General features: G+C 55.9%; 1 protein-coding gene and 1 non-coding gene across 2 annotated transcripts in view; one reads left to right on the top strand and one right to left on the bottom strand.

Annotated features, from left to right (window-relative positions):
* DGKK (diacylglycerol kinase kappa) overlaps positions 1–26,746 on the bottom strand; it is a 65,009-nt gene that overhangs the window by 10,268 nt on the left and 27,995 nt on the right. Inside the window, exons 8-24 of the mRNA XM_067548527.1 lie at positions 25,831–25,993; positions 25,062–25,170; positions 24,488–24,627; positions 23,865–23,946; positions 22,592–22,683; positions 21,752–21,851; positions 21,192–21,438; positions 18,447–18,548; positions 17,160–17,259; positions 12,266–12,373; positions 9,314–9,410; positions 8,321–8,428; positions 7,010–7,123; positions 5,526–5,660; positions 4,727–4,893; positions 4,071–4,188; positions 930–1,016 (exon numbers count right to left, since the gene is read on the bottom strand). Of these exons, the coding sequence (XP_067404628.1) occupies positions 930–1,016; positions 4,071–4,188; positions 4,727–4,893; positions 5,526–5,660; positions 7,010–7,123; positions 8,321–8,428; positions 9,314–9,410; positions 12,266–12,373; positions 17,160–17,259; positions 18,447–18,548; positions 21,192–21,438; positions 21,752–21,851; positions 22,592–22,683; positions 23,865–23,946; positions 24,488–24,627; positions 25,062–25,170; positions 25,831–25,993 (2,069 nt within the window). The remainder of the gene's footprint in view (positions 1–929; positions 1,017–4,070; positions 4,189–4,726; positions 4,894–5,525; positions 5,661–7,009; positions 7,124–8,320; positions 8,429–9,313; positions 9,411–12,265; positions 12,374–17,159; positions 17,260–18,446; positions 18,549–21,191; positions 21,439–21,751; positions 21,852–22,591; positions 22,684–23,864; positions 23,947–24,487; positions 24,628–25,061; positions 25,171–25,830; positions 25,994–26,746) is intronic.
* TRNAE-UUC (transfer RNA glutamic acid (anticodon UUC)) lies at positions 1,681–1,752 on the top strand. The gene has a single exon. It is a non-coding gene; the product is annotated as a tRNA-Glu (tRNA).

Genomic DNA, 26,746 nt, shown 5'->3' with positions numbered 1-26,746 from the left:
AGACGCAGCGGTCGCGGCTGACATCAGCGTGATGTCTTCCTTGTACTCTGCCATTAACACTGCACTGGTCAGCCCCCAGCCCTAGGACACGGGGCTTGGGCTGCATCCCCTCCCTGCCTGACACAGGTGACCCACGCTCCTGCTTTACGCATCCAGTGCCCCTTGAACTCTACAGTGACAGATGGTCGCCCCGGCTTGCTCATGGCATGGCAGACCTGGGTGCTTTGCTTGAGGAGCTGCTGTCCACTGCTCCAAAAGCTGGGCTGGCTTTAAATAAAAAAAAATAAAAAAAAAAAACAGTCTCTACCATGGTTACCAAAAGAAAAGCTTCAAATAATACACCAGTGTAACTGGTCCAGTGAGGCCTGCCTGAGTCTGCAGACAGCCTGAAACAAGAGTTCTATTAGCTAATGGCTCTGTTTGTCTTCGGGGGTTGTTAACTCTGGACCCTAATGATGACAACCTACACATGAACAATGGCCATTTTAATGCTGATCAAAGCACATAAGCAAGGAGAGGGATGGTGGTCATGTTATGAGTTCAGCACAGTTTACTGAAAGGCATTTCATTCTGGCATCGGGATGGCAGAGCTTGGTTTGAGGGAAGAATAAGGCAAAGTACTTACCACTTTTGTGATCTAATCTGAACCCAGGTAATGTTGTCACTCCCACGGCCTCTTTTTAACTCTCAGCTGAACACCTGGAGTTACAGTCTCGTCCCCACCCTGCACCTAACCACATCCTCACTTCAATCCCTGCCAGAGTAGCCCCCTCTTGGAGCGTGTTCTGCCATTTGCTACAGCTTAGATCTCAACGCTGAATGCAAGGGGGATCCATGCAAGGGAATACCACAAACCAGACCTCCTTTCTGCAGTCTGGGGCAGAGCACGCTATGCGCCCAGGGCGGCTGGCTCCTCCCCATGCACTCACCAATTTTCCTTCCAGAAAAGCTCTTGTTTCAGTGTAAAGGGCTTTCACGCTCACGGACACATCCACAGCCGCATTTCTGCTCAGAAACTGAGAAGAGAAGGTGCAGAGAAAGAGGAGAGAGAGAAGCTACGTTAGTTTGCAGGCATGCAAGGACGAGTGTTGCTAAGGGAACAGGGCCTGACTGGACAATGCGGTTGGTACCTGCCCCCTCCTGGCTGGCTGAGATGCTTTGGGATAATGGTCCCACAAATCTGGTTACACCGTGTCACGGTCCATTCCCCTACCCATGCGCCCTCAGCGGAGCAGGACAAAGGCCTGGAGCACTGGCAGGAAGCAGCAGTGAACGCAGACTTTGCTGCCCCCTCACACCCAGGATCTGGACTATTATACCTCCCAGATTATTACACCCCAGAGATGCCCGCTTGTTCCCCACACAGCTGCCTGCCTCCCAAGCCTACGGCAGGCTCCACATCCATCCCGGGCTCTGGTTCAAGGTCTCGTGCCCAGCATTTACAGCCCGCCGGGGGGCTGGGACCATGCCATCTTCCATGACCTCGGACTCATGCCATCTTCAGGGACAAAGAAAGCACATCTGTCCAGAGGCAAGGCAGTCAGGCAGCAGAGGAAAAGGAGTTTCATAGTTGGGTGCAAGCCCTTAGTGGAGGAGATTAGCACGCACAGTGGTCTGAGCATGTTCAGAGCCCAGCACCACCAGCTGAGGAAAACCTGTGCACCAGGTGGTTTAATAGCCTCCCATATGGTCTAGCGGTTAGGATTCCTGGTTTTCACCCAGGTGGCCCGGGTTCAACTCCCGGTATGGGAAGTTTCACTTTTAGCAGAGGTTAGTCCTGCTTTGAGCAGGGGGTTGGACTAGATGACCTCCTGAGGTCCCTTCCAACTCTAATATTCTATGATTCTATCACAGAAGCTGCAGTCCAGAAAAAAGGTCCAAGCAACTATAGCCCAGGAAGGGGAAAGCAGGCCCTGCTTTGGCACTGAGCCTGACTCCATCGTCATACTGCAGTGACATCGATCACTGTGCTAGGCGCTGTACGTCTTACTAGGCATGGCTGGTATCTACAGGAGGTGGTGCAAACACTCAAACAGATGTCAGTCCATCCAGCAGGGGGTGGTGGTGGTGAGACAGAGCCATTAGCCAGGATATACCATAGGAGTACCCTGCCCCAGTCAGAACCGGCCAGAAACTTTCCTCTAAAACGTTCCCTGGCCCCCGACAGACAATGACTCTGCTTAAACGATCAAGGCGGGTGAAGTAATCTCGTCTCTTGGACCAACTTCTGCTGGCGAGAGGGACAAGCTTTCGAGCTACGCAGAGCTTTTCTTCAGGTCTGGGAAAAGTACTTGGAGTGTCACAGCTAAATACACGTTGTAGGGGACCATTCAAGGTAGAGTGGCCTATTAACACCCCTGCAGCCACAGGGCAAAAAGGGGGGTCACAGGGCTACAGATTGTCGGAATGAGCCGTCAATCCAGTGTCTCTCTCTGGTCAGCCCCAGTGTTTTAGTGTCTAGCAGTGATGAATTGAAGCTGCCAGCCCCGTCTGTTGAAAGCGTGCAGGTTTCCTTGGAGGATGAGAACTGAGAGGTCAGATATGGCGTGACCGCTCTGTGAGACGTGCTTGCCCGCCGGCGACAACCTTCTTGTCTTTTATCCTGTTCCTGTGCGAGCTCAGTCAAGGATTCACCCACAGAGCTATTACCAGGGCATTTAGTGCTTTGCACGAGGACCCCCACGTGTTGTGACAGTCACGTGTAGGACCCGTGGACCTTGAAAGGTGGGTTGTGGGGGGCATTGATCATTGCAGCAGTGGAGATATGTCTGCAGGTTTTGCATCTGTTGTTCTGGCAGGGCAACACTTTGTGTCGGCGTGTCCTGGTTGTGAGGAGCTTGCATTAGTTGCGACACTCAGCGTACCTTTCCCACCAAGAGTTCTGCATCGCTCGGAAGCTTGTCTCACCAATAGAAGTTGGACCAATCAAAGCTATGACCTCACCCACCTTGTCCCACTGAAATCCTGGGGCCGACACAGCCGCGACTACACTGCACACATGATTAAACTGTGGTTTTTGCACAAAAACGTCTGCTTTCACAAACAGACTTCAGGTTTGTAACGAACAACAGACCACTGGACTCCCACATTTTTCAGACTAAAACCAGAACGCGGCAAGTTTTGGTTGCAAATTTTCAAATTTTTTTTATAAAAACTAGAAAAACGTAGACAAAACCAACATATTTTCATTTTTGCATACCTTTTTTTGCAGGGGAAAAAAAACCAAGATCTTTCCCACCCAACTCAACCACAGCCTAAATCCACCTCAAAGCAATAAACCACTGCGCAGAAGAGGAAAAGGACAGGTTCAAAAACGAATTCTGCGTTAAACCCTATGATTCACACACAGGCACTTGCTAGGCTTATCACCACGAGCAGTCAAGGTTTATCTATATATTAACAAGATCCAGTGGGTGCAAGTTGAAGCTAAACACATTCAGACTAGAAATAAGGTGCAAATCTTTAGCAGCGAATTAACTTCTCAAGGGCGGTGGTGGATTCTCCATCACTTGCAATTTTTAAATCCAGACAGGATGCTTTTCGAAACTATCTGCTCTAGTTCAAACAGGATTAATTCAGGGAAGTCCTAGGGCCCGTGCATGCAAGCAGTCAGACTACAGGATCATAGTCTCTTCTGGCCTTATAAGCTATGAATCTCTGAGCAAAACAGATCCGTAGAGTTCAGTAAAGGAAACCCACACAACTCCATGAGTCCAGGCATGGAACCCGGCTTTTCCCCCCAACATGTTTGTATAAGTGGAGACAGAGAGAAGCGGATTTCATGTGGGATATGGGGATGGATGCTAGGCAGCCTCCTGCATTTGTATTCCATCTGTAGCTGTCTCTGGCTCGTCTGCTCTATTTATAGCTGGCCTGGCTCCTTGTTCTATTTATTTACTGGCTGTCTCTCTAATATCCATTTAACCTTTGGGTTTCCCCTTAATCAATCTTCTGTCTCTCCCTCCACTGCGCTCCCGGCTGCCACCGCTTCTTTGGATTCGACCCGCATGCCCGTCCCGCCTTCTCGCTCCCCCGGTGCCACGACACCAGGCCGGCTGTGCCCGCCTCACCTCAGGCACACTGCTGCTCTTGTTGGGAAGGGCCTCGTTCAGGGCCAAGGAGCAGGCGTTCACAGCGTGGGCCAGCTCCTGCTCAATGGCTTTGTGGGTCCTGGCTGCCTCGCGGATCCTGCAGGGAAATAAAAGAAGGGAGCGGATGGGAAATCACAGCCTCCCTTGGCTTCTTGGGGACTGGGAGTCTGGCAAATGGCCCAGGATCCACGGGCAGGCAGGGGATCCCTGGGAAGGAGTCCCTGTCCGTCACACTGTATCCCCCTGTACAGACGCCTGCTTTTATGCACGTTCCAAGGCTGCCCTAGAGATTCAGGACTCTGAGTCCTCCAAGGAGTGATGGTTCCCCCCCAATCTAGCACCTCCTCTGGGTGTGAAGGTTGGGTCCAGGCTGGAAGAGCAGCTGAACGGCATCAGTCATGGCTCAGAGGAGATCATCTGCGTCCCCATGGGCCCCTTCACAGCCCCCCACCATCTCCACCTCATTGCACCCTACCACCTCAAGACCTGGGGAGAACACGACCCCTCTCTGCAGCTCAGCAGCACTGCTCTTCACAACCCACAGTGGGGCGCTGCTGAGCAGCATACACCAGTGCCGGCTTCAGCTGGGCCCTGCTCCTCCGCCCCCCACCCTATCCCCTCACACCGCGGCTCACCTGGTGATGAGGGTTTCTGCGGCTTGAGCCACCTGTTGCATCTGGCTGTACTCCTCATCGGTCAGGTATTCCATGGACTGCTGGGAGTTGAGGCGGGGCCGCGCTGGGGCCCGATAGCCCTCACCCTTCTGCTTGTCCTCCCACGACTTGAGGGTACTTTCAAAGGCCTGCAGGGAGACAAGGCAACCCTGCTACTAACACAGGGGGGCTGGCAGTACCTCTACAGGCACTGCCTGGCAGCCGGCATTCACGCAGGGCAGAGGGTCAGACACCGCCCCCCTACCCCTCACAGCCCCCTGCCTCCCCACACTGACGTGCTAGGGCATAGTGCGGTTCTGAGCTCAGTGCAGCAGCTTGGGACAGGAATATGGGCAGCCGACATGTCATCCCCAAGAATCCCATGCGCCAATCACTGCTCCCACTGCTAAAATGCAGCCGCCTCTGGGGTGGAACGGGGCAGATGTTTAACAGCAACTCTGGTTAGTTACCTGCATTGGAATCTCATGAACCACTCATGGGGGAAGGGCTACAGGATGTTTAACTAGCCCAACCAATCAAGGCTCATCTGGAGGTCGGCACCTCCACCAGCAAAGCACCAGTTAGCACCACAGAGGGCTTGGAGGAGGGGGCTCTCCCCACCGATTCCCCAGCACCACGTCCAAGTCCCCCATCCCGCTCCTGGACAGGCCCAGCCCGCTGAGCTCAGGAGAGCTGATGAGGTCCCAGGCCCAGGCTAGTAGCAGTTCCCCTGGAAGGCCATCCCCCAGCTCTGCAGTCCAAGGCAGCCAGCGGGTCTCACCCTGTCTCTAGTTAGCATCTGGGCTCGGTTCTTGTGCTGGATTTTGATGATCCCCGGAGGCTGGATCCAGGCTTCTCCATCCACCTGCACTGGGACGCCCTCGTCTCCCCAGATCGTGATCTTCACCATCCGACACTGCCAGGCAAGCACAAGAGAGGAGGCTGGCACTCAACAGCCAGTCAGCGCACGCCGCCCAGCCCAGGGCTTCCCATGACCCGGGTGGAAAGAACTCTCCTGCCAATCGCAGCTCTGCCACGGCCTGACGCCAGGGAAGCGAGGTCTGCAATGCCAGGACAGGTGTCCTGCCAGCTGGCAGTCTGGACCCCTGGCAGAACCACGTCTCCTGGTCCAGTAGCTGGGTTCTGCCCAGTGCACCAGGACTGGAGACCCTGCTGGAAAGCCTGATTCCTAGCATGGGTCAATGGATACAGATCAGCTCCATTCAAGCTAGTGCCTAAAAACAGCAGCCTGATTATGGTGGCCTAGGCTAGCCCCGGGAATCCAAGCCCTCCCACCCCCGGGTACGTATTCGGGCAGCTAGCCTGAGCCATGGCCCACTCTGCCGCGGGAACATTGCTGTTGTCGGGCGTCAGCTTGAGCAGAGTGGACACGTTCCCCTCTCCCTGAGCTGGCCTCCCACCTCCCAGCTGGTGCAGAGATGAACCTTAGGTAGACCCCAGACACGCCGCCTGCAGGGTGCCCAGTTCACCCTGGCACCCCTGTGCAACGCAGGCGTGACGCACCCCCGGATCGGAGCTCTCCGCTGTATGCTGGCGGGGGCACTGCACATTCACAGGCAATGAAATCCCTCCCTGCACCCCACAGCTCTGCGGATGCCCCCAGTGAGATAAATACCCTTGTCCCAAGCCCCTCAGGCCCAGGGCCACCCAGAGGGGACCTGAAAGAGGCGGTTTGCCCCGGCCCTCCATTTGAGAGGCCCCCAAACCCGGAGAATCTGAGCTAGCAGCACCGTGGCCTGGCCCATGACGTCACTATCCCTGCGGACGGGTGGCTGGGCCAGAGCTGAGGGGCACTGTGACCCCGTGCGCCACAACGCAATGCCCAGCATGGGAGGCGGGCTCAGCCCGTAGGACATGTACCGCCACTGAGGGGTGAGTGTGGGGAGGGCTCTCTCTCCAACCCCCACCCACCACGGAGGGCTTCAGGGTCAGATTTTTCCCCAGGTCCCCAAAAACCCCTGTGTGGCCCTGCTCAGGCCCCCAACATGAGTTGCGCCCTCCAGCTTAGAGCCTTCCCTGCACATGTCAGCAAGGGGCCCTGCCCTCCCACCAGCCCCACTGACGACCCCCCGTCCCCTCCCCACAGACCAGGTGCCTCAGACTCCCACACCTGCCCTCCTGCCACCTCTCCTGCCCGGGGCCGCTCCCTCCCCAACCTCGGCTGGGCCCACGGGGCAGCCAGCAATGGGGAGGGTGGGCCACTACAGGTAGAGTTAGGTGCTCCGCTGGTGGGCGCTGCTGTACCTGGGCAATGCGGTGATGCTGCAGGTTGATGACGCGTGACATGGCCATCTGGATGCTGCCAAAGACGGCCACCACCTCCAGCTTCTTATCATCGAAGGAGGGTGCCCCGAAGTTCTGCAGGGGAGCAAGGGAGCCCCGTGACCACCAGCGGCACTGGGATCATCTTCCCCCATGCTCTGTGTGGGTGTCTGTCCATCCAGGGGGCTCTGTGTGTCTGTCTGTCCGTCCATGTGGGTCTGTGCGTCTGTCTCTCTGCGCATCTGTGTCTGTCTGTGTGTGTGTCTGTCCGTCCACGGGGCTCTGTGTGTCTGTCAGTTTGTCCATCTGTATGTGTCTGACCATCCATGGGGCTCTGGGTCTATCTATCCTCTGTGTGGGTGTCTGTCTGTCCATGGGGCTCTGTCTGTCTGTCCATCCATCTGTGTGTGTGTGTCCATCCATCTGTGTGTGTGTGTCCATCTGTCCGTTGGGCTCTGGTCTGTCTGTCCATCTGTGTCTGTCTATACATCTGTGTCTGTCTGTCTATGGGTCTCTGTCCGTCTGTCTCTCTATGTCTAGGGTAGGTTCCAGTTCTAAGGACTCTCCAGATGACTAAGGGATGGAGCTGCAGGGTAGCCATGGCGGAGCCAGGCTGGGCAGTGGGTGCAGTTGCTGAGACCAGGAGGTGGGGTGTGGAGGGGGACAGAAGGGGCCCTGGCAGGCCTGCCACTGATCTGCCCAGGCGGAGGGGGATAGGGATACTCAGACAGGGCCAGGGGCTCTCCTAAGGGCTCAGCCCTTCATAAAGCACCAGGCTTCTGGCGATAGCATGACCCCCGTGGAGTCAGGCTGTGCCTGTGAGAACAGAACTCTACACTGCTCTAGCACTTCACAAAGGGAGAACCTCACTTCACAGATCGGGAAATCGAGGCACAGCGAGGGGACGTGAACTGTCTAAGGTCATCCAAGGAGTCAGTAGCAGAGTCAGGTCCAGACTGCAGACGTCCTGACTCCCAGCCCTCTCTGCTCTAGCTACTAGACAACACTGCCTCCCAGTGAGAGAAAATGCTGGCCTCCCAACCCTTCCCTCAAAACCATCCGGGTGCAGACTGCTGGAGGAATCAGGGCGAGAGCAGGACTGACCCTTGGCCGATCTGTCTGGCAGGAGGTGGGAGACCAGACCAGGTGGACCCTGGTCCGATGATCCGTTGGCAACTCCTCTGTCCCTAGATGGCTATCAGGGATCTAGTTACAGCTCCACTGAGACATTTCACCTTCAGACTTAGCACTGGCACCGTTAGCAAAGAGGCCTCCACCCCAGCTGGCACTCACGTTATCTTCCTTCGTGCCTCCCCAGAAGTTGATGCCGCCAGCATAGCTGGGGATGTTGAGCACGGCAATCCCCTGCAAACTGGGCAAGGAGATGGTCACTCCGTCACACTGAAAGAGAAGATAAGGCAGGCTGAGATCTTCAGTGTGTGCCGGGCACCGCCTCTGCTGTCCCAGCGGCACCCTCCGACCTGCCTGCAAATCCGACGTCAGGCCAGAAGGACAGCCTTTTGCTGTCAAACATAGCCCAGGCCTGAGAGAATTCAAGGGAATCAGGGATCCTAGGCAGTCCCTGGGAGACGTTGCGGTGCTCGTCTGCAAAAATCACTGTCCATGGGACATCATTGCTGTTTCAAGACCCTGACCACAAAGAAAGTGCAACCCTTTCCTGCCCAGGAGAAAACAGGAAATGCTCAGAGAATCAGCCTGAACCCACTGAGGCCCTGCGCTGACTCCCTGCGTTGTGCCTCATTACCAAGGCAACCCATGCACTGATTCAAACCGAGCAGGGTCAGGCAATCTAGTTTTAAGAGAAAGCGCAGGAGCCTTATCTACATTGGGGCTCCCCCTGTTGGCACCCTCAGGTGATGCTGTGCTGGGGTGAGCACCCCACAGTGCAGACACTGCTCGAGAGTCCCCTGGCTTTCCTCCGAATGTCTGCTTGGGCCTTCAGAGCCCTCCTGGGAGATCTAAGCGGGGGGGACCCACTCAGCGCCAGGACACAGACAGGGTCTCTCCCTCGTGCCACGTTTCAGGGACATGAGCAAACACAAAGCAGGAGGAGAGACCGGCACTGAGGCAGGGCCCTGAGAAATGCTCTGTCTGTGACCCCCATTCCTATAGTATCTCAGAACCCAAACCCCAGCACCTGACAGAGAACAGGCATCTGTCCGGGAGCCCGTGCATGCTCACTTAACTGAGCACACTTGCTCCTGCTCCTACAGTCTCCCCAGTGATTTATGGCCCCCGGACTCTGGCAGCACCTCCTCGGATTACCTCCAGCTGCACTCGCTGCTCCAGGTTCTTGTAGGTCCTCTGCAGAAGCTCCTTGGTCCCCAGCACTCCGTACCACATCATGTTCTTGGTGCGACTGCTGCCGTGGGGCAAGGGGAGAGAAACACAGTCGCCACCAATGCAATGGCCCACAGCCTCACTACCAGTGATGCAATGATAATGACTTTTTAAATATGCAAATTAGACATCAGAGAACGAGATTAATCTAATAACATGCATGGGAATTAACAGGCCACACAGCCATTGCTGAAGCGCATCTGACACTCTAGTCTAGTATCCTGTTTCTCACCAGCTGTTCAGAGGAAAGTGTGAGAACCCACTAGTGGCCAATTTTGGAATAACCTGTCCGTGGGGGCAGCTGCTCCCCCGCCGCCCGGTCGGTCAATGCCTAGTTGATGTCCTGAAACAGGAGGGTTTCTAGCCCTTGGCATAATATCCCATCCAATGCAATTGTCTATGTTCTCATCCTCTACAGGAACATCTGATCCTTCAGCTGACCCCTGCTAAGCGCTTTGCCTTCATGATATCCAGTGGCAGTGAGTTCCACATGTTAATTAGGTCCTATGTAAAACTATTTCCTTTTATCTGTATTGAATGCATTGCCTTTAATGCCCCCTAGCACCCTGAGTAGGAGAAAGAGCAACAGGAAGGGCTGATTGGCTGCAGCACTCAGGATTTTATAGAGCTGCTACTGGTCTCTCCACACACCTCTTTATCCAGGGAGGCAGTGTAATGTAGCCTATAGGACTAGCCTGCTTGCATATATATCTTTTCTTATAGATGTAAGTATTGTTGTTTTATTATAATAGAGTCATAGATTTATATTAAAGTATTTTAGCTGTAATGCAAGGTACCCTACAGGCCACATCCTATATGAAAGCTAAGGCAGTTAGCACACAAATATTCGGGACCTTTGGCCCAGATAAGTAAAGATGAGTTAAAGGATAAGACATATATGGTTATAACCTTTATCCTAGGTAAGTCAGGAGGCATTAAACAGGGAGGGCTGTAATAGGTCATGCTCCGAGTAAACTTCACAGATACACCACAAAACCCACAAAAGGGCCAGAAATAACAAAGGTCAGATAAACGAACCATCTGGAACTGTCTGGAAAGGATGTAGCTATGTCATTAATATGCACAAACCTGCCAGTCTAGAGAATAAGTGTACCCTAATAATTTGGGGCTGAAGCATCCAAGTTTGGATTTAGAAGGAAGACCCATATTGCTCAGGGTATAAGAAGGGGCAAATCGTGTTAATTGAGGTGATCATCAGCTACTCCTTCTTGAAGCTTCTTTTAGTTAGTGTTAAGATTTTGTTCTTCGTTTATACTTAGTATTTTTGTAGTGTTAGTCCTAGCCTTATAGCTCTTAGCTCTCCAGCACTGCCTAGCTCTCCACCCCTCTACTCAAGTGTTGAGGAACCAGACATCTCTCTCAACCAGCTCATCAGGGAAGGGTGTGAGTATATTAATCCAAAGCATACCGTGGAAATATATAAATCACATGAGTCTCTAAAATAAGACTGTATTATCCATTATCCATTTGATTATTCATTTTCTTTTAATCAATCATTTGTCTATCATTTTATGTTATCTTAATAAAAGCTTATAAAATTATACAAATTTGGCTATTAGTGTGAGCGTTCCTGTCATGCACCCCGGGGTCCCTATAAAACCCTCCTGGAGCCTGATTCTGGGACAAGAACCTCATTATCTTCTGGCCAAATCAATTGGTGAGCCTATAACCCCATTCAAATTACTAAAGCATTCAAAATCAGGCTACAGTAGCCTAGTGGCTAGGACACTGGACTGGGGCTCAGAAGACCCCTATTCTGTTCCTGCCATGTTAGGTGACCTTAGATAAGCCACTTTCCTCTCTGTGCCTCAGTTTCCCCATGTGTAGAATGGTGAGACTGACACGGCCCTCCTTTGTAAAGAGATCTACAGATGAACAGCACTGTATAAGTTAGGTATTATTATTCAACCAGCACTCGATCTCTTTTTTTTCTGCTGGACCTGTTTTGGAGCCATGCCATTCAATGTAACTGAGCAGCAGGATTCAATTCCATCTCAAGGCTTGTGGTGATCTGAGCTCCACTTCTGAGGTTTGCATGATCTTGCCAAGACCCCTCTGAGATGCTATCAATGCCTGATTGCTGCATATTTACTCTAGATACGTAGGAGCAGATTTTGCAGTGATTTCCGCTGGTTCCCACTGGCCTTTGTAAAGTGGGATAATTATAATTACCCTCTGCACAAGGGTTCATGTCATGGGGCCTAATTAACAAATGTTTGCAGAGTGTTTGGAGATGCTGGGATGAAGGGCATCAGCACAGTGATTATTGCCGCCCGGCTGCATGGCCGTTCAAGGCAAGCACTAAAGGCACGTTCAGCTCATCAGACACGCTGGTGCACAGGAAAGACGTGGAGGCTTCGTGACAGATAAGGAGCAACATGAAGCTAAGCTCAACAGCAGATCCCTCAGGCTGTGTCTGCACTACAGACTTATGCCAGCCTGGCTGTCAGCCGGGGTGTGAAGAGGTGTGATCTGGCTGATGTCACTGTGCCGGCACAAGGCCCTGGTGTAGACACAGCTAGGCTGGCAACGATGTGCTTGTACCAGTATCACTTGTTCCACTCGGGGCAGCTAGAATAAGTTTTGCTGGTGCAAGCAGAGCTTGGCCAGCGTAAGCTGCGTCCACACTAGAAGTGTTTTACACTGGTGTAGCCAAACTAGCAAAGCCCTCCTTGTGTGGACCTGACCAAAGACAGTTCCCCCACTCAGGTCCCCCCCTGGAGTTGCACGCCCCAGGGAGGTCTCTATCGATGCCGCCCTCATGAAACGAGAGCTCAGAAATCTAGGAGTTATGACCTCTGCTCCTAACCTGATGTCCTCTCCATTTCAGGGGGGTGGGGGGACTCTTTTGCCTACCTGCACTTTTTGGGGTGCTCATCCCGTTTGTTGTTGAACTCCAGAGAGATTTTTGCATCCAGGCCTATGCCGAAGTAGTTATTCATGACACATCTTTCGGAGAATTGTCTGAAAGCAGCAGATGGGGAAGGAGAGGTTTGGACACAGAACAATGCAGACATGATCACTGGGGTGGAACCGGGCACTGGCAGCAGAATGAAAATATTGGTCCCCTTATTGAAACATTCGTGTGACTGTCCTTGAGATTTATTATGGGCTATGAAACGACTTTAGAATGCCAGCCACAATGGGAGCTTTGTGATTGGCTGTCCGTGATGTCACAGCCATGTCTGATTGGCTGTCAGTGATGTCACAGCCAAGTTTTTAGTCCCCATTAAACACACAGGTTGACGTTCTGGGCGCATTGACACCATTGCACCCCAGGCTAGGTCATTATTACACTTCTCGAGCGGGTAAAGCCAGGCAAACCGTCAGCCACCCACACCACAGTCTGTAACAATCTCCCAGCAAGGCACTGGCTACTCAATTATTGCTTGATCATTAGTTAATTAATAATCATTGCTTAATTATACCAGCCGCAACGTGCTTTGGCCAGGCAGGCGGTTGGCTAATGGCTCTCAGATAATTTGCTGATCTTAAACAGCCAGGGGCCAATTCTGCTCTCATTTACACCAATTTTCCATCGCTGTAACTCCATGAGCTCAGTGGAGCCACTCCAGATTTGCACTGGTGCTGGAGGAGAATCAGACCCCAGCCTTTTAATTCAGTCATTGACGTAACGAAGTCAACGGAAAGGAGCAGATTCCAGGTGCTGAACTTGACTGTACATCTTTGCTCCCTGGAGAGCAATAATTTCTTTGAGAGCTAGGGGCTGCTTTCACCAATCTACACCAAGGGGACACTGCAGGAATGGCCATGCCAGGCATGCAGCTCTCCACATTGATGGTTTTGATTAAACCCAGGATCTCTAACATTGATCAATTCCAGCTAAGAGATGACCAATTCCCCCCCCATTACACACACACAAGGGAGCTCACTGCTTCTCTCTGAGATGCCTTTCAGGATCCCAGCCCAAGGGTTTCACACACCTACACCTTCAGCAAGGGCTGCAGTGCACGAAGCACAGATGGTAAGCCGCTGCCCCCAGCCCTGGCAATGGGTCACAGCGAGGAGGACGGTGGGCGAGCGTCAATTAGCTGTACTGGGCGAGAGACACCCGTACCCGCAGGGAACAGGACGCTCCAAAAGCAGAGGATATAGCAGCCCCCTTCCCCTCGCCACATTCCTTCCCTTTCAGCAGGGTGGAGAGAACCTCACCAGCCCCGCTACCCCAGGATGGAAAGTTCCACCTCAACAACAGGTGGTGTCGAAGAGAGGGCTTTGGATTCTTCGATCATGGGATGTTGTTCCAGGAAGAAGGATTACTAGGAAGAGACCGGATTCATCTAACGAAGACAGGGAAGAGTATCTTCGCAGACAGGCTGGCTAACCTAGTGAGGAGAGCTTTAAACTAGGTTCGACGGGGGACGGGGACCTAAGCCCGAAGATAAGTGGGGAAGAGGGACACCACAAGGAAGCAGAAGGAGGAGGGTGCAGCAGGGGAGGCCTCCCGATTCATACTGTGAAAGTAGGCCAATCGGCTACTTATCTCAAGTGCCTGTACACAAATGCAAGAAGCCTGGGAAACAAGCAGGAGGAACTGGAAGTCCTGGCACAGTCAAGAAACTACGACATGATTGGAATAACTGAGACTTGGTGGAATAACTCACACGATTGGAGCACTGTCATGGATGGGTATAAACTGTTCAGGAAGGACAGGCAGGGGCGAAAGGATGGAGGAGTTGCACTGTATGTAAGAGAGCACTATGACTGCTCTGAGCTCCAGTATGAAACTGGAGATAAGTCAGTTGAGTGTCTCTGGGTTAAGCTTAGAAGCAAAAACAATAAGCGTGATGTCGTGGTGGGTGTCTGTTACAGACCACCAGACCAGGAGGATGAGGTAGATGAGGCTTTCTTTACTCAACTGGGGAAAGTTTCCAGTTCACAAGACCTGATTCTCATGGGAGACTTCAATCACCCTGACATCTGCTGGAAGAGCAATACAGCAGAGCACAAACAATCCAGGAAGTTTTTGGAGAGTGTCGCAGATAATTTCCTGGTGCAAGTGCTGGAGCAACCAACTAGGGGCCGTGCGTCTCTTGACCTGCTGCTCACAAACAGGGAAGATTTGGTAGGGGAAGTAGAAGTGGGTGGCAACCTAGGCAGCAGTGACCATGAGATGGTCGAGTTCAGGATCCTGACAAAAGGAAGAAAGGAGAACAGCAGGATACGGACCATGGACTTCAGAAAAGTGGACTTTGACTCCCTCAGGGAACTGATGGGCAGGATTCCCTGGGAGGCTAATATGAGGGGGAAAGGAATCCAAGAGAGCTGGCTGTATTTTAAAGAGACCTTATTGAGGGCACAGGAGCAAAACATCCCGATGTGCAGAAAGAATAGCAAATATGGTAGGCGTCCAGCTTGGCTTAACAAAGAAGTCTTTGGCGAACTTAAATGCAAAAAAGAAGCTTACAAGAAGTGGAAGCTTGGTCAGATGACTAGGGAGGATTATAAAAATACTGCTCGAACATGCAGGAATGAAATCAGGAAGGCCAAAGCACAACTGGAATTGCAGCTAGCAAGGGACGTGAAGGGGAACAAGAAGAGTTTCTACAGGTATGTTGCCAACAAGAGGAAGATTAGGGAAAGTGTGGACCCCTTAGAGAATGAGGGAGACGACCTAGTGACAGAGGATGTGGAGAAAGCTGAGGTACTCAATGCCTTTTTTGCCTCTGTCTTCACAGACAAAATCAGCTCCCAGACTACTGTACTGGGTGGCACAGAATGAGAAGGAGGCGAACATCCCGCAGTGCTGAAGGAACAGGTCCAAGACTATTTAGAAGGATTAGACATACACAAGTCCATGGGGCCGGATGCAATGCACCCGAGGGTGCTGAGAGAGTTGGCTGAGGTGATTTCAGAGCCATTGACTATTATCTTTGAAAGCTCGTGGCAACAGGGGGAGGTCCCTGAGGACTGGAAAAAAGCAAATATAGTGCCCATCATCAAAAAAGGGAGGAAAGAGGATCCAGGGAACTACAGACCGGTCAGCCTCACTTCAATCCCTGGAAAAATCATGGAGCAGGTCCTTAAGGAATCCATTTTAAGGCACTTGGAGGAGAGGAAGGTGATCAGGAACAGTCAACACGGATTCACCAAGGGAAAGTCATGCCTGACCAACCTGATTGCTTTCTATGATAAGGTGACTGGCTCTGTGGATATAGGGAAGGCGGTGGATGTGATATACCTTGACTTTAGCAAAGCTTTTGATACGGTCTCTCACAGTATTCTTATCAGTAAGTTAAAGAAGTATGGGTTGGATGAATGGACTATAAAATGGATAGAGAACTGGCTAGAGCATAGGGCTCAATGAGTAGTGATCAATGGCTCCATGTCTAGCTGGCAACCGGTCACAAGCGGAGTTCCCCAGGGGTCGGTCCTGGGGCCGGTTTTGTTCAACAGCTTTATTAATGATCTGGAGGATGGGGTAGATTGCATCCTCAGCAAGTTTGCGGATGACACTAAGCTGGGGGGAGTGGTAGATACCTGGAAGGTAGGGATAGGATACAGAAGGACCTAAACAAACTGGAGGATTGGGCCAAAAGAAATCTAACGAGGTTCAACAATGAAAAGTGCAGAGTCCTCCACTTAGGAAGGAAGAATCCCATGCACAGCTATAGACTGGGGACCGACGAACTTGGCAGCAGCTCTGCAGAAAAGGACCTGGGGGTAACAGTGGATAAAAAGCTGGATATGAGTCAGCAGTGTGCCCTGGTTGTCAAGAATGCTAATAGCATATTGGGCTGCATTAGGAGGGGCATTGCCAGCAGGTCATGGGAAGTGATTATTCCCCTCTATTCGGCATTGGTGAGGCCACATTTAGAATATTGTGTCCAGTTTTGGGACCCCCACTACAAAAAGGATGTGGACAAGTTGGAGAGAGTCCAGCGGAGGGCAACAAAATGATTAGGGGGCTGGAGCACAGGACTTATGAGGAGAGGCTGAGGGAACTGGGCTTGTTTAGTCTGCAAAAGAGAAGAATGAGGGGGGATTTGATAGCGGCCTTTAACTACCTAAAAGGGGGTTCCAGGGAGGATGGGGCTAGGCTGTTCTCGGTGGTGGCAGATGACAGAACAAGGAGCAATGGTCTCAAGTTGCAGTTGGGGAGGTCTAGGTTGGACATTAGGAAAAAGTTTTTCACTAGGAGGGTGGTGAAGCACTGGAATGAGTTACCTAGGGAGGTGGTGGAATCTCCATTCTTAGAGGTTTTTAAGCTGTGGCTTGACAAAGCCCTGGCTGGGATGATGTAGCTGAGGTTAGTCCTGCTTTGAGCAGGGGGTTGGACTAGATGACCTCCTGAGGTCCCTTCCAACTCTAATATTCTATGATTCTATGAACAAAAACCCTGCTCGCCAGCCAATCAGAATTGAGAGAGAGAGAAGGCGAACTGGCTGGTGAAAGGCTGATAATGGCAGACTGGGGTTAAGGTGAAGTGTTGATAAAGGAAAGAGGCCGTGTGGCCTCGTGGTTAGATCACGGACCTGGGAGTTAGGACTCCTGGCTTCCATTCCCATTCTCTAGGAGGCAGCGTATCCCAGGGGCAGAATCAAGGTCCCAAGGGCCAGGACTCCTGGGTTCAAAATCCGTCTCTGCCACTGATTCACTGGGTGGCTTTCGGCAAGTCATTTCCTTGCCTGGGCCTCAGATCTCCCCTGCAAAAAGGTGACAACAGCGCTGCACTACGTCCTGGGAGCCGCATCGGAGGCCTGGACACGCGCCCATGACGCAGACTTACATGGTGTTGGGATCCTCTGCGAAATGGGCAGCACTGAAGCTGTCAGGCCTGTCCAGGAAGATAGATGATGTCGTGGAGGTCACCGTCCCCCGCCGGGAACCTGGCCAAAGGGAAGAGGCTCTTTAGCAGCCAGCAGCACCCCTGCCCTTAACAGCCTGATGCTACCCTGCTCGGAATCCAACCCAGCCACAAGATTTCCTACTTAACCCCTTCATCGCTGAGTGTGGATCGGACCCAGTGTGGCACGCTGCTGAACGCTCAGACTGGTGACCCTTTAAATGGGGGGTACCCCTGGGGCGAGGGCTGGGTGTGGCCCCACACACCTGGTATTATAGACGGGTCTGGTTACATGGCTTGTAAATCCCTTGGAAAGAGCCTGGGCAGTTTCTCTGTCCTGATAATCTGCACTCGATTCCCCTTCTCCCCCCACGTTGCTGCTGTAGGGTGCAGGGTCGGGCACAGGGATCTGTTAGCCACTTAGATGGGCTTTGGATCAGGCCCTAAGTCACCAGAAGCCCTTCCATTGATTTCAATTGGCCTTGGCTCTTACAGCTATCCTGCTGGGGGGGGGGGAGGAGGAGACGGGAGACGACGACAACGACGACACCCACTATTTATTCCTAACATTCACACTGATGAGTCAAGTACGCACTCCTCCGTCATGGCACCTCGACTCTGCAGGACATGCCCTGCCAGGCTGCCAGAGCCCCCATGGCTCATCAGTTTCCTTCTGCGGCCTCCGGAGTGGGGCCCCTACTGCCAGAGCCTGACTATCCAAACATCCCGAGCTCCGGGCCTCGCTTGCTCGTGCAGGGGGCCAGACCAGCCTGGCCTCCCACGGGCACAAATATCCAGTCTGCACGTGCAACCTCACGAGCCACGCCAGCCAACAAGAGGGCAATGGCATGCTCACAGCCCTGACATTGTGGCAGCTGGAAATCTCCGGGCTTCTCCGGGTTTGGCTTGCCTGCTGTGCTCTGAGACTGTGTTTCAATTGCGCCCAGTGCTGGGTGGGCAGCAAAGGTTGGCCCAAGACAGATACCACTGCCGGTTACACAACAGCAACCAGGAGTCCTGCGCACAGTCACAGATGCACTGGAGCATGTGGCCGGTGGGTCTCCACTTTGGAAAACGTAGCCCCTTGAATTCTACCCAGGTATCTGTGTATTTGCCACCCGCAGTCCTGCCTCGGTTCCAGCTCCTCCGATCACTTCAAATAACGAATGACCCGGAGGAGCTCGGGACCCAGTCTGGGGAGGGGGCCGCGTGAAACAGCAGAAGCCTTACTGAGGATTTCGGGCTCTTTGCTGAACTCCTCCAAGCTGTCCTTCTTGCTGGAAGCTGTGATGCTCCGATAGGCTTGCGTCTGCTTGTTCTGCTCATCCACAGCTACATGGGAACAGGCAAGGAATACAATGTAAAGCCGACCTCTAGGGGACTCGAGCCAGGGAACCCCATGCATGAGCCTTGACGTTGCATTTTAACCCTGGGTTAAGGGTTCTCTGACCTGTGCCCGAACCTAGGACGTCCACACTGTGACCATATCCCAGTAACCACATCTCAGAGCGCCTAGCGCCCCCGGGTCGACACTCTAGCTCTACGAACATGGTGCATTGTGGGAAAACTCTGCTGCCAACCGTGTTTCCCAGCTGGGGGGTGGGAGGTGCTATCGATGGGACTGAAGTGCCCCGAAGGAGCACACGAGTGCGTAAACGGCGGTTAGTGCCTGTGCCGGCTGCCCCAGCAGGCTGACTGCAGCATGAGATGCCTTTATACCGAACTACCATCTAAGCTGAGATGTGGGCTCTCCGCCTCTTGGTGGCGTCACCGTGGCAGGGAAATGCCCACGTGTCCCTGTCCTGGGGAGAATCGGGGCAGCCGGCTCCAGGGCTGGCAAACCCGGTCAAATGGAACTGGGCAATTCTCCGTTGGTCAAATGGGACGATCGTGATTCTGGTTTGGTGGGTTGGGGTTTTTTGTTTATTTGTGTCGGTTGGTTTTGAAGTTTGCCATAAAATGTAGGTTTCCAAGGGAAGACACTGAACCCCCCTTTCTCCCCCCACCCACACCCACACACCCGACTGCTGCAGGCTGTGGGGTGGTGAAGTGCACCCAGGGCAGGGATAAGGGATCCCCGGGAGGCTGTGGGGAAGTTTAGGGGCTAGCTCCTGTTCACTGCCCGGGCACCTCTGCACACACAGCCCCAGAACGGCTGCCCTGCAGGGACAGGGAGCGGCTGGGAAAGGGACAACCCTCGACATCCCAGCGGCTGGGAGCCGCCTCCCACCTGTCAGCTCTGCCCCCTGCTCCAGGCAAGCTCCCCGCAGTGCCGAGGAGGAGTGGGAGCAGGAAGGGGGAGCGCACTTGGCCAAGCAGTAATGGCTCTTTCGGCCTCTGCCCCCAGGAACTTTGGGATACATCCGGAGGGCTTCCGGGACCTGTGTCAAGCCAGGGTCGCATGCACACCAGAAAGCAATAGGGCTCGGACCCTAGGACCCAGCTTAGCACAGGCTCGGTCCCTCCAGCCCCGCAGGATCCCAGGAGCCTGGGTCCGAGCCCTAGCTGAGCACAATTGGTGTGTGGACGCCAGGGGGGTGGGCTCGAGCCCAAGCTTCCACTGCTGTGTAGACATAACCTAGGGATGCTCAGCCAGCCCTTGGATGCAGCCGGTGCCTCCCCAGCTCCCTTCTGGTGGCTCTGACCCTTGCATTGGGCCGGGTGAGCTCCCAAGGCCTGGGACGTAGGAGTATCCTGTCCCAGCACAGCCTCTTCTGCTCCAAAGAGCTGAGGCCATGAGGGGCCCACAGCCATGAGGGCTCTGCAGGCTGTGGCGGTACGTGGCCCTGGGGGAACCAGGCCCACGCAGGAGCTGCTGCCTGGCCTGGCTTCCTGGCACGCGTACAGAGCCTGAAGCATGCACCAGAGATACTGTCTGGGCTGGATGCTCAGGCCTCCTGTGATGCAAGGGCCCACGGGCAGTGCTCCTGGCAGCGGCCAATGTTGGAACTGCCATTAGAGGAGACAGCTGGGGCCTGGCTAAAAAGAGCCACAATGGATCCCCTGCTGGGAGGAAGGGCAGCGGGCCTGGACCCTTCGCGAGTGCCGTGTGGACAGGGAAGGGGCTGGTTCCATGCCCAAAGGTCCAGGCGGTCCGGCGTACAGCCTAGCGTGATAAGGAGTTCACCAGGCACACAGAGAACCATGGGGCTGTGGGGGGAGCCCATGTGAGATGGGGACCCCTCTCTTCAGGCTCCTTTCCACACCCCTCCTCATGCTGCCAGGGCCCGTGGCCCATCAAGCAGGGGACACTGCCCCCCGGCACCCAGGATTACTCTGGGATTAGCCAGCAGGGTGTGCTCTCTGGCTTTTATTCCAGTCACCTCTGAGTGATTCATATTGGCGACTCAGTTTCCCCGCTTCACAGAGGGGGAAACAGAGAGGTCCAGGCCAAAATGCTCAGCAGGGGCCCGTGCGGTGGCGTGTCCGTTTTGGGCGTCCTGCCTGAGCCACATGTGCCTTGATTTTCAGAAGTGCTGAGCGTCCAAATCTCCCTTTGGGGAGAGCTGGAGATGGGAAAGCTCAGCACCACGGCGTGTCAGGCCCTGGAACAGACGTGGGCCTTGGCTTTGCCTGACCTGAGGGCACCGGCTGCATCAGGATGAGCATGTGGCTCCCAGCCTGGGTCTGTGCACCAGAGCAGGCTGTGCCATGCTGCTAGCCAGCACACCTGTCAGGGGGCAGCCGCCATCCCGAGAGGGGTCTCCGAACCCTGCCTGCCCTTTCACCCCAGGGCTGGGCCCAGAGCACCTGGGCTGTTCACACGCCTGGCGTTCCCAGCAGCCAGCGAGGAGCCAAGAAAGCACACAGCCTTGCAATAGGCAGTGTCCACACGCCAGTAGAGGACTGAATCTACCAGCCAGAGCCCATCACAGAAGGGGGCCTGCTGTGGAATGTGAAATGGGGGGGGCGAGGCCTTGCATCCTGCTGGCTTCTTACACCACAGCCCCCTCCTGCCTTCCCAGGGCTCCGCACCTTTCTCTGCCTGCTCGATGATCTGCCTCAGGGCCTTCTTGAGGCTGTTGGCTCTCAGCATGAGCTGCTCCTTGGATTTGAAGATCCTGGGCACTGGGCTGGGGTTGAAGCTGACCCCCCTGCTGCTCTTCTTGGCCTCGGGGCTGGGGGGGGCAGCCTGTGTGCTCCCCTCAGTGACGACAATCGCCTGCGACTCATCGTTCAGCTCCCGCACCAGGGAGTCCAGCTTCTCGTTCAGCATCGCGCACTGCAAGAGAGAGCCGACTCATGACGGGCCCGGACCGTGGCGAGGCCAGGGCATTCACTGGCACACAGCCACAGGCTGGTCCCAGGGGACAGCACCGGGGGGGTCATGGCCAGCGTGGCAAAGCACCTGGCTGCTGCTCCACGGCATGGATGAGGGACATCTTCTCTGCAACAGTGCACCCAGGGGCCACCAAAAAGCTTAAATCCAAAGGATTGCCCAGAACTGCAGCTGCCTGCAACACTGACTGCCAGCCACATGGGGCGCAAGTGGCACCAGCAGCATTTCTGCCAGGCAGCGCCCCGCCAGGCCTCACCTTCCTTGCCATGGTGTCTGCCTCCTGCTTGTTCTCTGTCGCCCTCTCGTAGGCCTTGCCAACCTCGACCACGAAGTCGTTCACTGTCCCGCACAGGAACCTGCCAGAGGGAGAAGCATCCGGTGGTGCCGGGGGGAGAGCCTAGGTGAGACGGGAACCGCCGCCCTGGGCTCCTTCCTGCCCCCACTGCCCACGCAGCCGGGAGCCAGGACCCACCAGCCAGGCCCACTGCCTCCGATTAGCCAGCCAGGGGCGCGCTCCGGCACTGCTCCGGGGCCCAGCTGTGCCGCCCTGCAGTGAGCGTGGCCGTGTTTGATGCCCATGAGACAGCACAGGAGAACCCAGCGCGCTGACGTAGGCATGGGGACGGGCTATGGAGCCTTTCACCCTTCAGCCCAGCGCAGAGCCAAAGGCGCTAGCGGCTGCAGGCTGCTTGAAGCCCTCTGTGCACCGGGGGCCTCCATCCAAGCTCCCAGGCCCAGATCCTCAAAGGCGCCTCACTCCCACTGATTTCCAGCTCTTTGAAGACCTGGGCCCTACCAGCCACGTCACAAAGCCACCCCCATCGCATGGGTCTCCCCGCCGGCACTCCCAGCAGAGGCCAAGGGTGGGAGGGGCCAGAGACCACCAGCTCCCTCGCAGCCCTCGGGGGAATTGCGCCACGCTCGGTTCAGGAAGGCCAGCAGGGTGGGTGGGGGAAGCGTGGCCGGCTGCTGTCCATGCTCGCTGTTCTGGGGACGGGCAGAGGGCCCCAGGGGAGGTGTGTGCCTGAGCCCCTGCCCTTCCCAGCCCGCCCACAGCATGCAGATAGGGTGAGTGCATCGGCTGAAGCCCCCTTACTTAGCAGAGGAAATCACAACGGAGTGCTTGTCAGATTCTAGGATCTTGGCCAGGTGGAAGGCCACGGAGTCGGCGTAGTGAGAGATCTGAACCTGCGTGACACGGAGGGAACAAGGGAACTCCCTGAGCATCAGCGGCAGGGCCTGGTGGAAGACCGCAGGGCTGAGCGAGCCCCTGCAGCATGGGGGGAGCAGGGCTCAGTGCCTAAGCATTGGACTGGGATCAGGCTCTGTCTCCAGCTCATCACGTGACCCTAAGCAAGTCATGGCCCCGCTCATGCCTCAGTTTCCCCATCCTGCTCCACTCCGATTCTCTGCATACCTCAGGGGCATCTGGACCCTGCCAATCCATTTCCCCTTCTGTTCACATTCAGAACTGCACCAAAGTCCAGCGCCCCTGCACCGGGGCTAAGTGGGGTGTGGGGAGTCTGGCTGCAGTGAGGCATCGTTTCATGATGGTTGTGAAATGCTTGGAGAGCCTCAGGCCGGACAAGTATGGGAGGGGCAGAGGATCGGGGTCTGCTGCATTACACGGCAGCTGAGAGCACGCTCTGCTGTGCGATTACCAACCCTGCATTCACGGGGTAGTTGTAATGCTCAGTGCCCAGACACCTGCTGTAAACAAAAGGCTTGGAAATTGGATCCTGCATACATGGCCACCGGGCTGGGTGCTGCAGACTCCAGCACCAGAGTGGACAGGCTACAGAGACCAGACAGAGAGGTGGGAAACTGAGGCACAGAGAAGGGAAGGTCACCCCGCAGCCAGAGCCAAGCACAGAACTCGGGTCCCCTGACTCACAGTGCAGTGCTCTATCCACTAGGACACACTGCCTCTCTTGCATAGACTGTGCCACAGAGCAAGCCTGTCCACTCAGCAGCCATGCCAGGCCTGCGTGTGCTCCCCAGGCCCTTTTAGCTGCCATCCCTGTGCAATCAGCATGTGCACCCTGCCCAGCCACTCGCTTTACTTGGGTCTGTCAGATCACTTCCCCTTCGCCGAGGGCAGCACGCGCTGGGCCAGGCAGGGAATCGGCGACACCGCGGCTTCAGGCTGAGAACTGCTGAATTCATCTCACCCGGGACAGAAATCCTGGTCTCTCTGATGCTCGCAGCACCGCAGCCTGTCTCCTCCAGGTCCCTAAGACCCTGCGGTTTGGGCGGTACCCCCCATCCAGCCCCTTGCTCAGGCAGCTGATCTGCATCGGCAGGGGGCTGATCTCAGGAGCTGCTGTCTTCCCCCCACCCCCGCTGGACAGGCCCCAGTGTAGCTGTACCTGGATGCAGGAATCCCCGTTCTCCTCCTCTTTGATGGGAGGGGGCGACTGCTTGGGCGCCTCGTAGGTCAGGACGCTCCACCTGGGGGGAGATGTTCGTTGCTGGGGCCCAGCCTTTTTATGCTGTAGCCAGCCCTGCCCACGCAGATCCCCGGCGGCCCTTGGAGAAGAAGGCAGGGACACCAAACCGGCACTGGGCCAGGGTGGGGCGAGGGGCAGGAATCTGCCGGGGAGATGGGCCCTCCACAGAGGATGCAGCGGGGGTGGGCTCATTTAAAGCCAGTGCAACAGGAGATGGCAACATTAAATCCGAGGCAGGGGAAGGTGGCTCGTCTCCGGCCTGGCCAGCCCGTGTCAGTGAGGAGCGGGAAAGTCGGTCCCGGGGACTGCAGGCCCAGACAGACTGGGGCCACCTAGCCCAGTGTCCTGTCTCTGACAGCAGCCAGGCGCAGAGGAAAAGCCCTGCAGCGGGTAGTTATGGGACAACCTGCCGCCTGGGAGATGTGTGGCTGGAAATGCGGGCACACGACGGCAGCTTGGAGCCCTTCCCAGCAAGCGCCCACCCAGGCTGAGCCAGAGGGAAGCCCCCAGCCATGGCCCCCACTGCATTGCCCACTGCTCACCTGTCCAGCATCTTGGTGGTGGCCCGCTCCAGCTTCTCCAAGACCTGCAGTAGCTGGGTGTCATCGTCGCAGAGACTGCCCCAGCCCAGCACCCGCGCCAGGTCATTGCCCGTCCCCAGCGGCAGCACACCAAGCTGGCACTGCCAGGGAGAGGAAGGAATTGTGAGCAGAGCTGTGTAGAACGGACCCGTCCTTTGGACCCCCTCCTCACCCTGGGATCTCTGATGGGGGCAGGCTGGCTTGCTCCCAGCTCACACTCTGCTTAGCACCGACAACGCTCAGAAGGGCGGTCGCGGGGGGGGCGGGGTGTGACATGGCGATTGCTGCACGCGCTGCAGGCCCAGAGTGCACCCCAGCACCCGCCACACGTCCAGCCCGTGCCAGCCCCACCAGCGCTGCTGCTGGGATGTTAGCGGCGGTTCTGGTTTTGGAAATGCAGCACCCTTGCTGGGCAAACACACAGCGGGTCAGGGCTTAGCATAGTCCTGCAAATCAGGGGCTGTAGGGGCAGGGGCAGCCCTTCGAGACGCCGAGAGGTGGGCGGGAGCAGCAGACAGACAGACAGACTCCTCACTTGCTTGTGCAACCCTAGCGCGTCGATCTCAGACAGGACCCAGCCCACGCTGCCGTCGCCCCCACAGACCAGGATCCGGAAGGTGGAGAACTTCTGGAAGAGGCGCAGACTGGCAAGGGACATGCAGAGAGGAGTCAGGGCTGTAAAGGGTCTCAGACACATGCCTCAGTGCAGCTACCTCCAAGGCAGGCCCCGTCCTTTCCCCTCTGCCCCCAGGGAGCACAGATCTCATTCCAGCCGAGGTTTCAGGCGCTGGGCCTGTCTGCACTATAACAAAAGGCCCGCAGCTGGCTCTTTCTAGCTCCACCGGCCCAAGGCCCTGACCCAGGCTCTGGGACTCAGTGCCACGCGTTATCACAGTGTAGACATAACCAAGCTACACAGCCCGGCCCCACCTACCAGTCCAGCCCCTTACAGAGCAGGGAGAGCTGCTGGGGTTTCAGTCTAGGCCCATTGCTACAGGGCTGCCCAGCTACAGGAGCTACAGGGAGGTGCTGGCTGAGCGGATGAGTCGGTTCCTCTAGGATCTGAGCAGCTTCCTCTGCTCCCTGGCCCCCATATAGCTCCTGCAATGAAGGCAGGGAAGGGACGCACTGCCGGGCATGGCGGGGTGAGTGCAGGGAGAGGGCCAGGCTGCAGGGGGTGCTGGGGGGGCAAGCGCGGGGGGGAGGGGGCGGGGCTGCAGGGGGCACCAGGGGAGGGGGGCTGGGCTGCAGGGGGCGCCGAGCGCAGGGAGGGGGGCCGGGCTGCAGGGGGCGCCATCGCTTACCCCAGGTGGGGGCCTCCGTTCATCAGGTCGAAGACTTGCGCCGGGTTGAGGAACTGCTTGAACTTGCGCAGGAACTTCACACCCTGGTTGTCGCCGCTCTTGGAGTTGACAAAGGCCAGCAGGGGGCTGGAGCAGGACGAGGGGCTGGTGGCCTTCCAGAAGCCTGGGGGAAAGCCGAGCGCCCCGTGATCAGACCCTTTGTGCAGGTGGGGGCTGGAGGCACAGCCGGAGGATGAGTGAGCCAAGCAGGAGGCTGCTGGGCGGGTCTCTCCATCTCAGGGGGTGCGGACGTGGCCCAGCCCCTGCAGGAGAGGGGCCTGTGGGGCCGGGGGCAAGTCCCATCATGGGGCCTCTCCGCTGGAAACGGCACCGAAGCCGGGGTGAGATGATTGCGCCCCCTTCTCCATGCCTCTGAGCCCCACGCACCTGAGACAGCGGGAGGCGGACATCACAGGCAGAGGGTGGCTGAGCTGGGGGTGTCGATACGACACCGGCCCCGGGCCGCGAGCCTCCCACACACAGCGACCTGGGACGGGCACGTTTGCCGAGCATGGGGCCTGTGCGAGTGGCAGAGCTGTGCGAAGGGCCCCCTGGACGGAGCTGCCCAGTTCACGTGAACCAACCCACCAGCTCCTTTGCCACTGACTCTGACCCTGCCATGGCCCAGGCCCGGCCTGTAGCAGAGATCTGCACTGAGGTCACTGTGCTGGGGCCCAGCCGGCTGCACAGCGCCCTCCTGCCACCAGCTGCACTGACGTAGAGCAGAGCTCGATAACAGGGCTCAGGAGCAAGGTTTGTCCAGTGAGCAGAGTGCTAGCCTGAGGCTTGGGTTCAAGTCCCTGCTCTGCTACAGATGCCTTATGTGACCACTCAGCCTCTCTGGGCCTCAGAAGTCCCACCTGTGCAATGGGGATAG

This window comes from Emydura macquarii, unplaced genomic scaffold (assembly GCF_026122565.2).
Source record: "Emydura macquarii macquarii isolate MOO-44397 ecotype Brisbane River unplaced genomic scaffold, CSIRO-AGI_Emac_v2 contig_1253, whole genome shotgun sequence".
In the NCBI taxonomy this organism is placed as follows: Eukaryota; Metazoa; Chordata; order Testudines; family Chelidae; genus Emydura; species Emydura macquarii.
The sequence above is the reverse complement of the archived record's forward strand: the minus strand, read 5'-3'. Positions and strand labels throughout refer to the sequence as shown.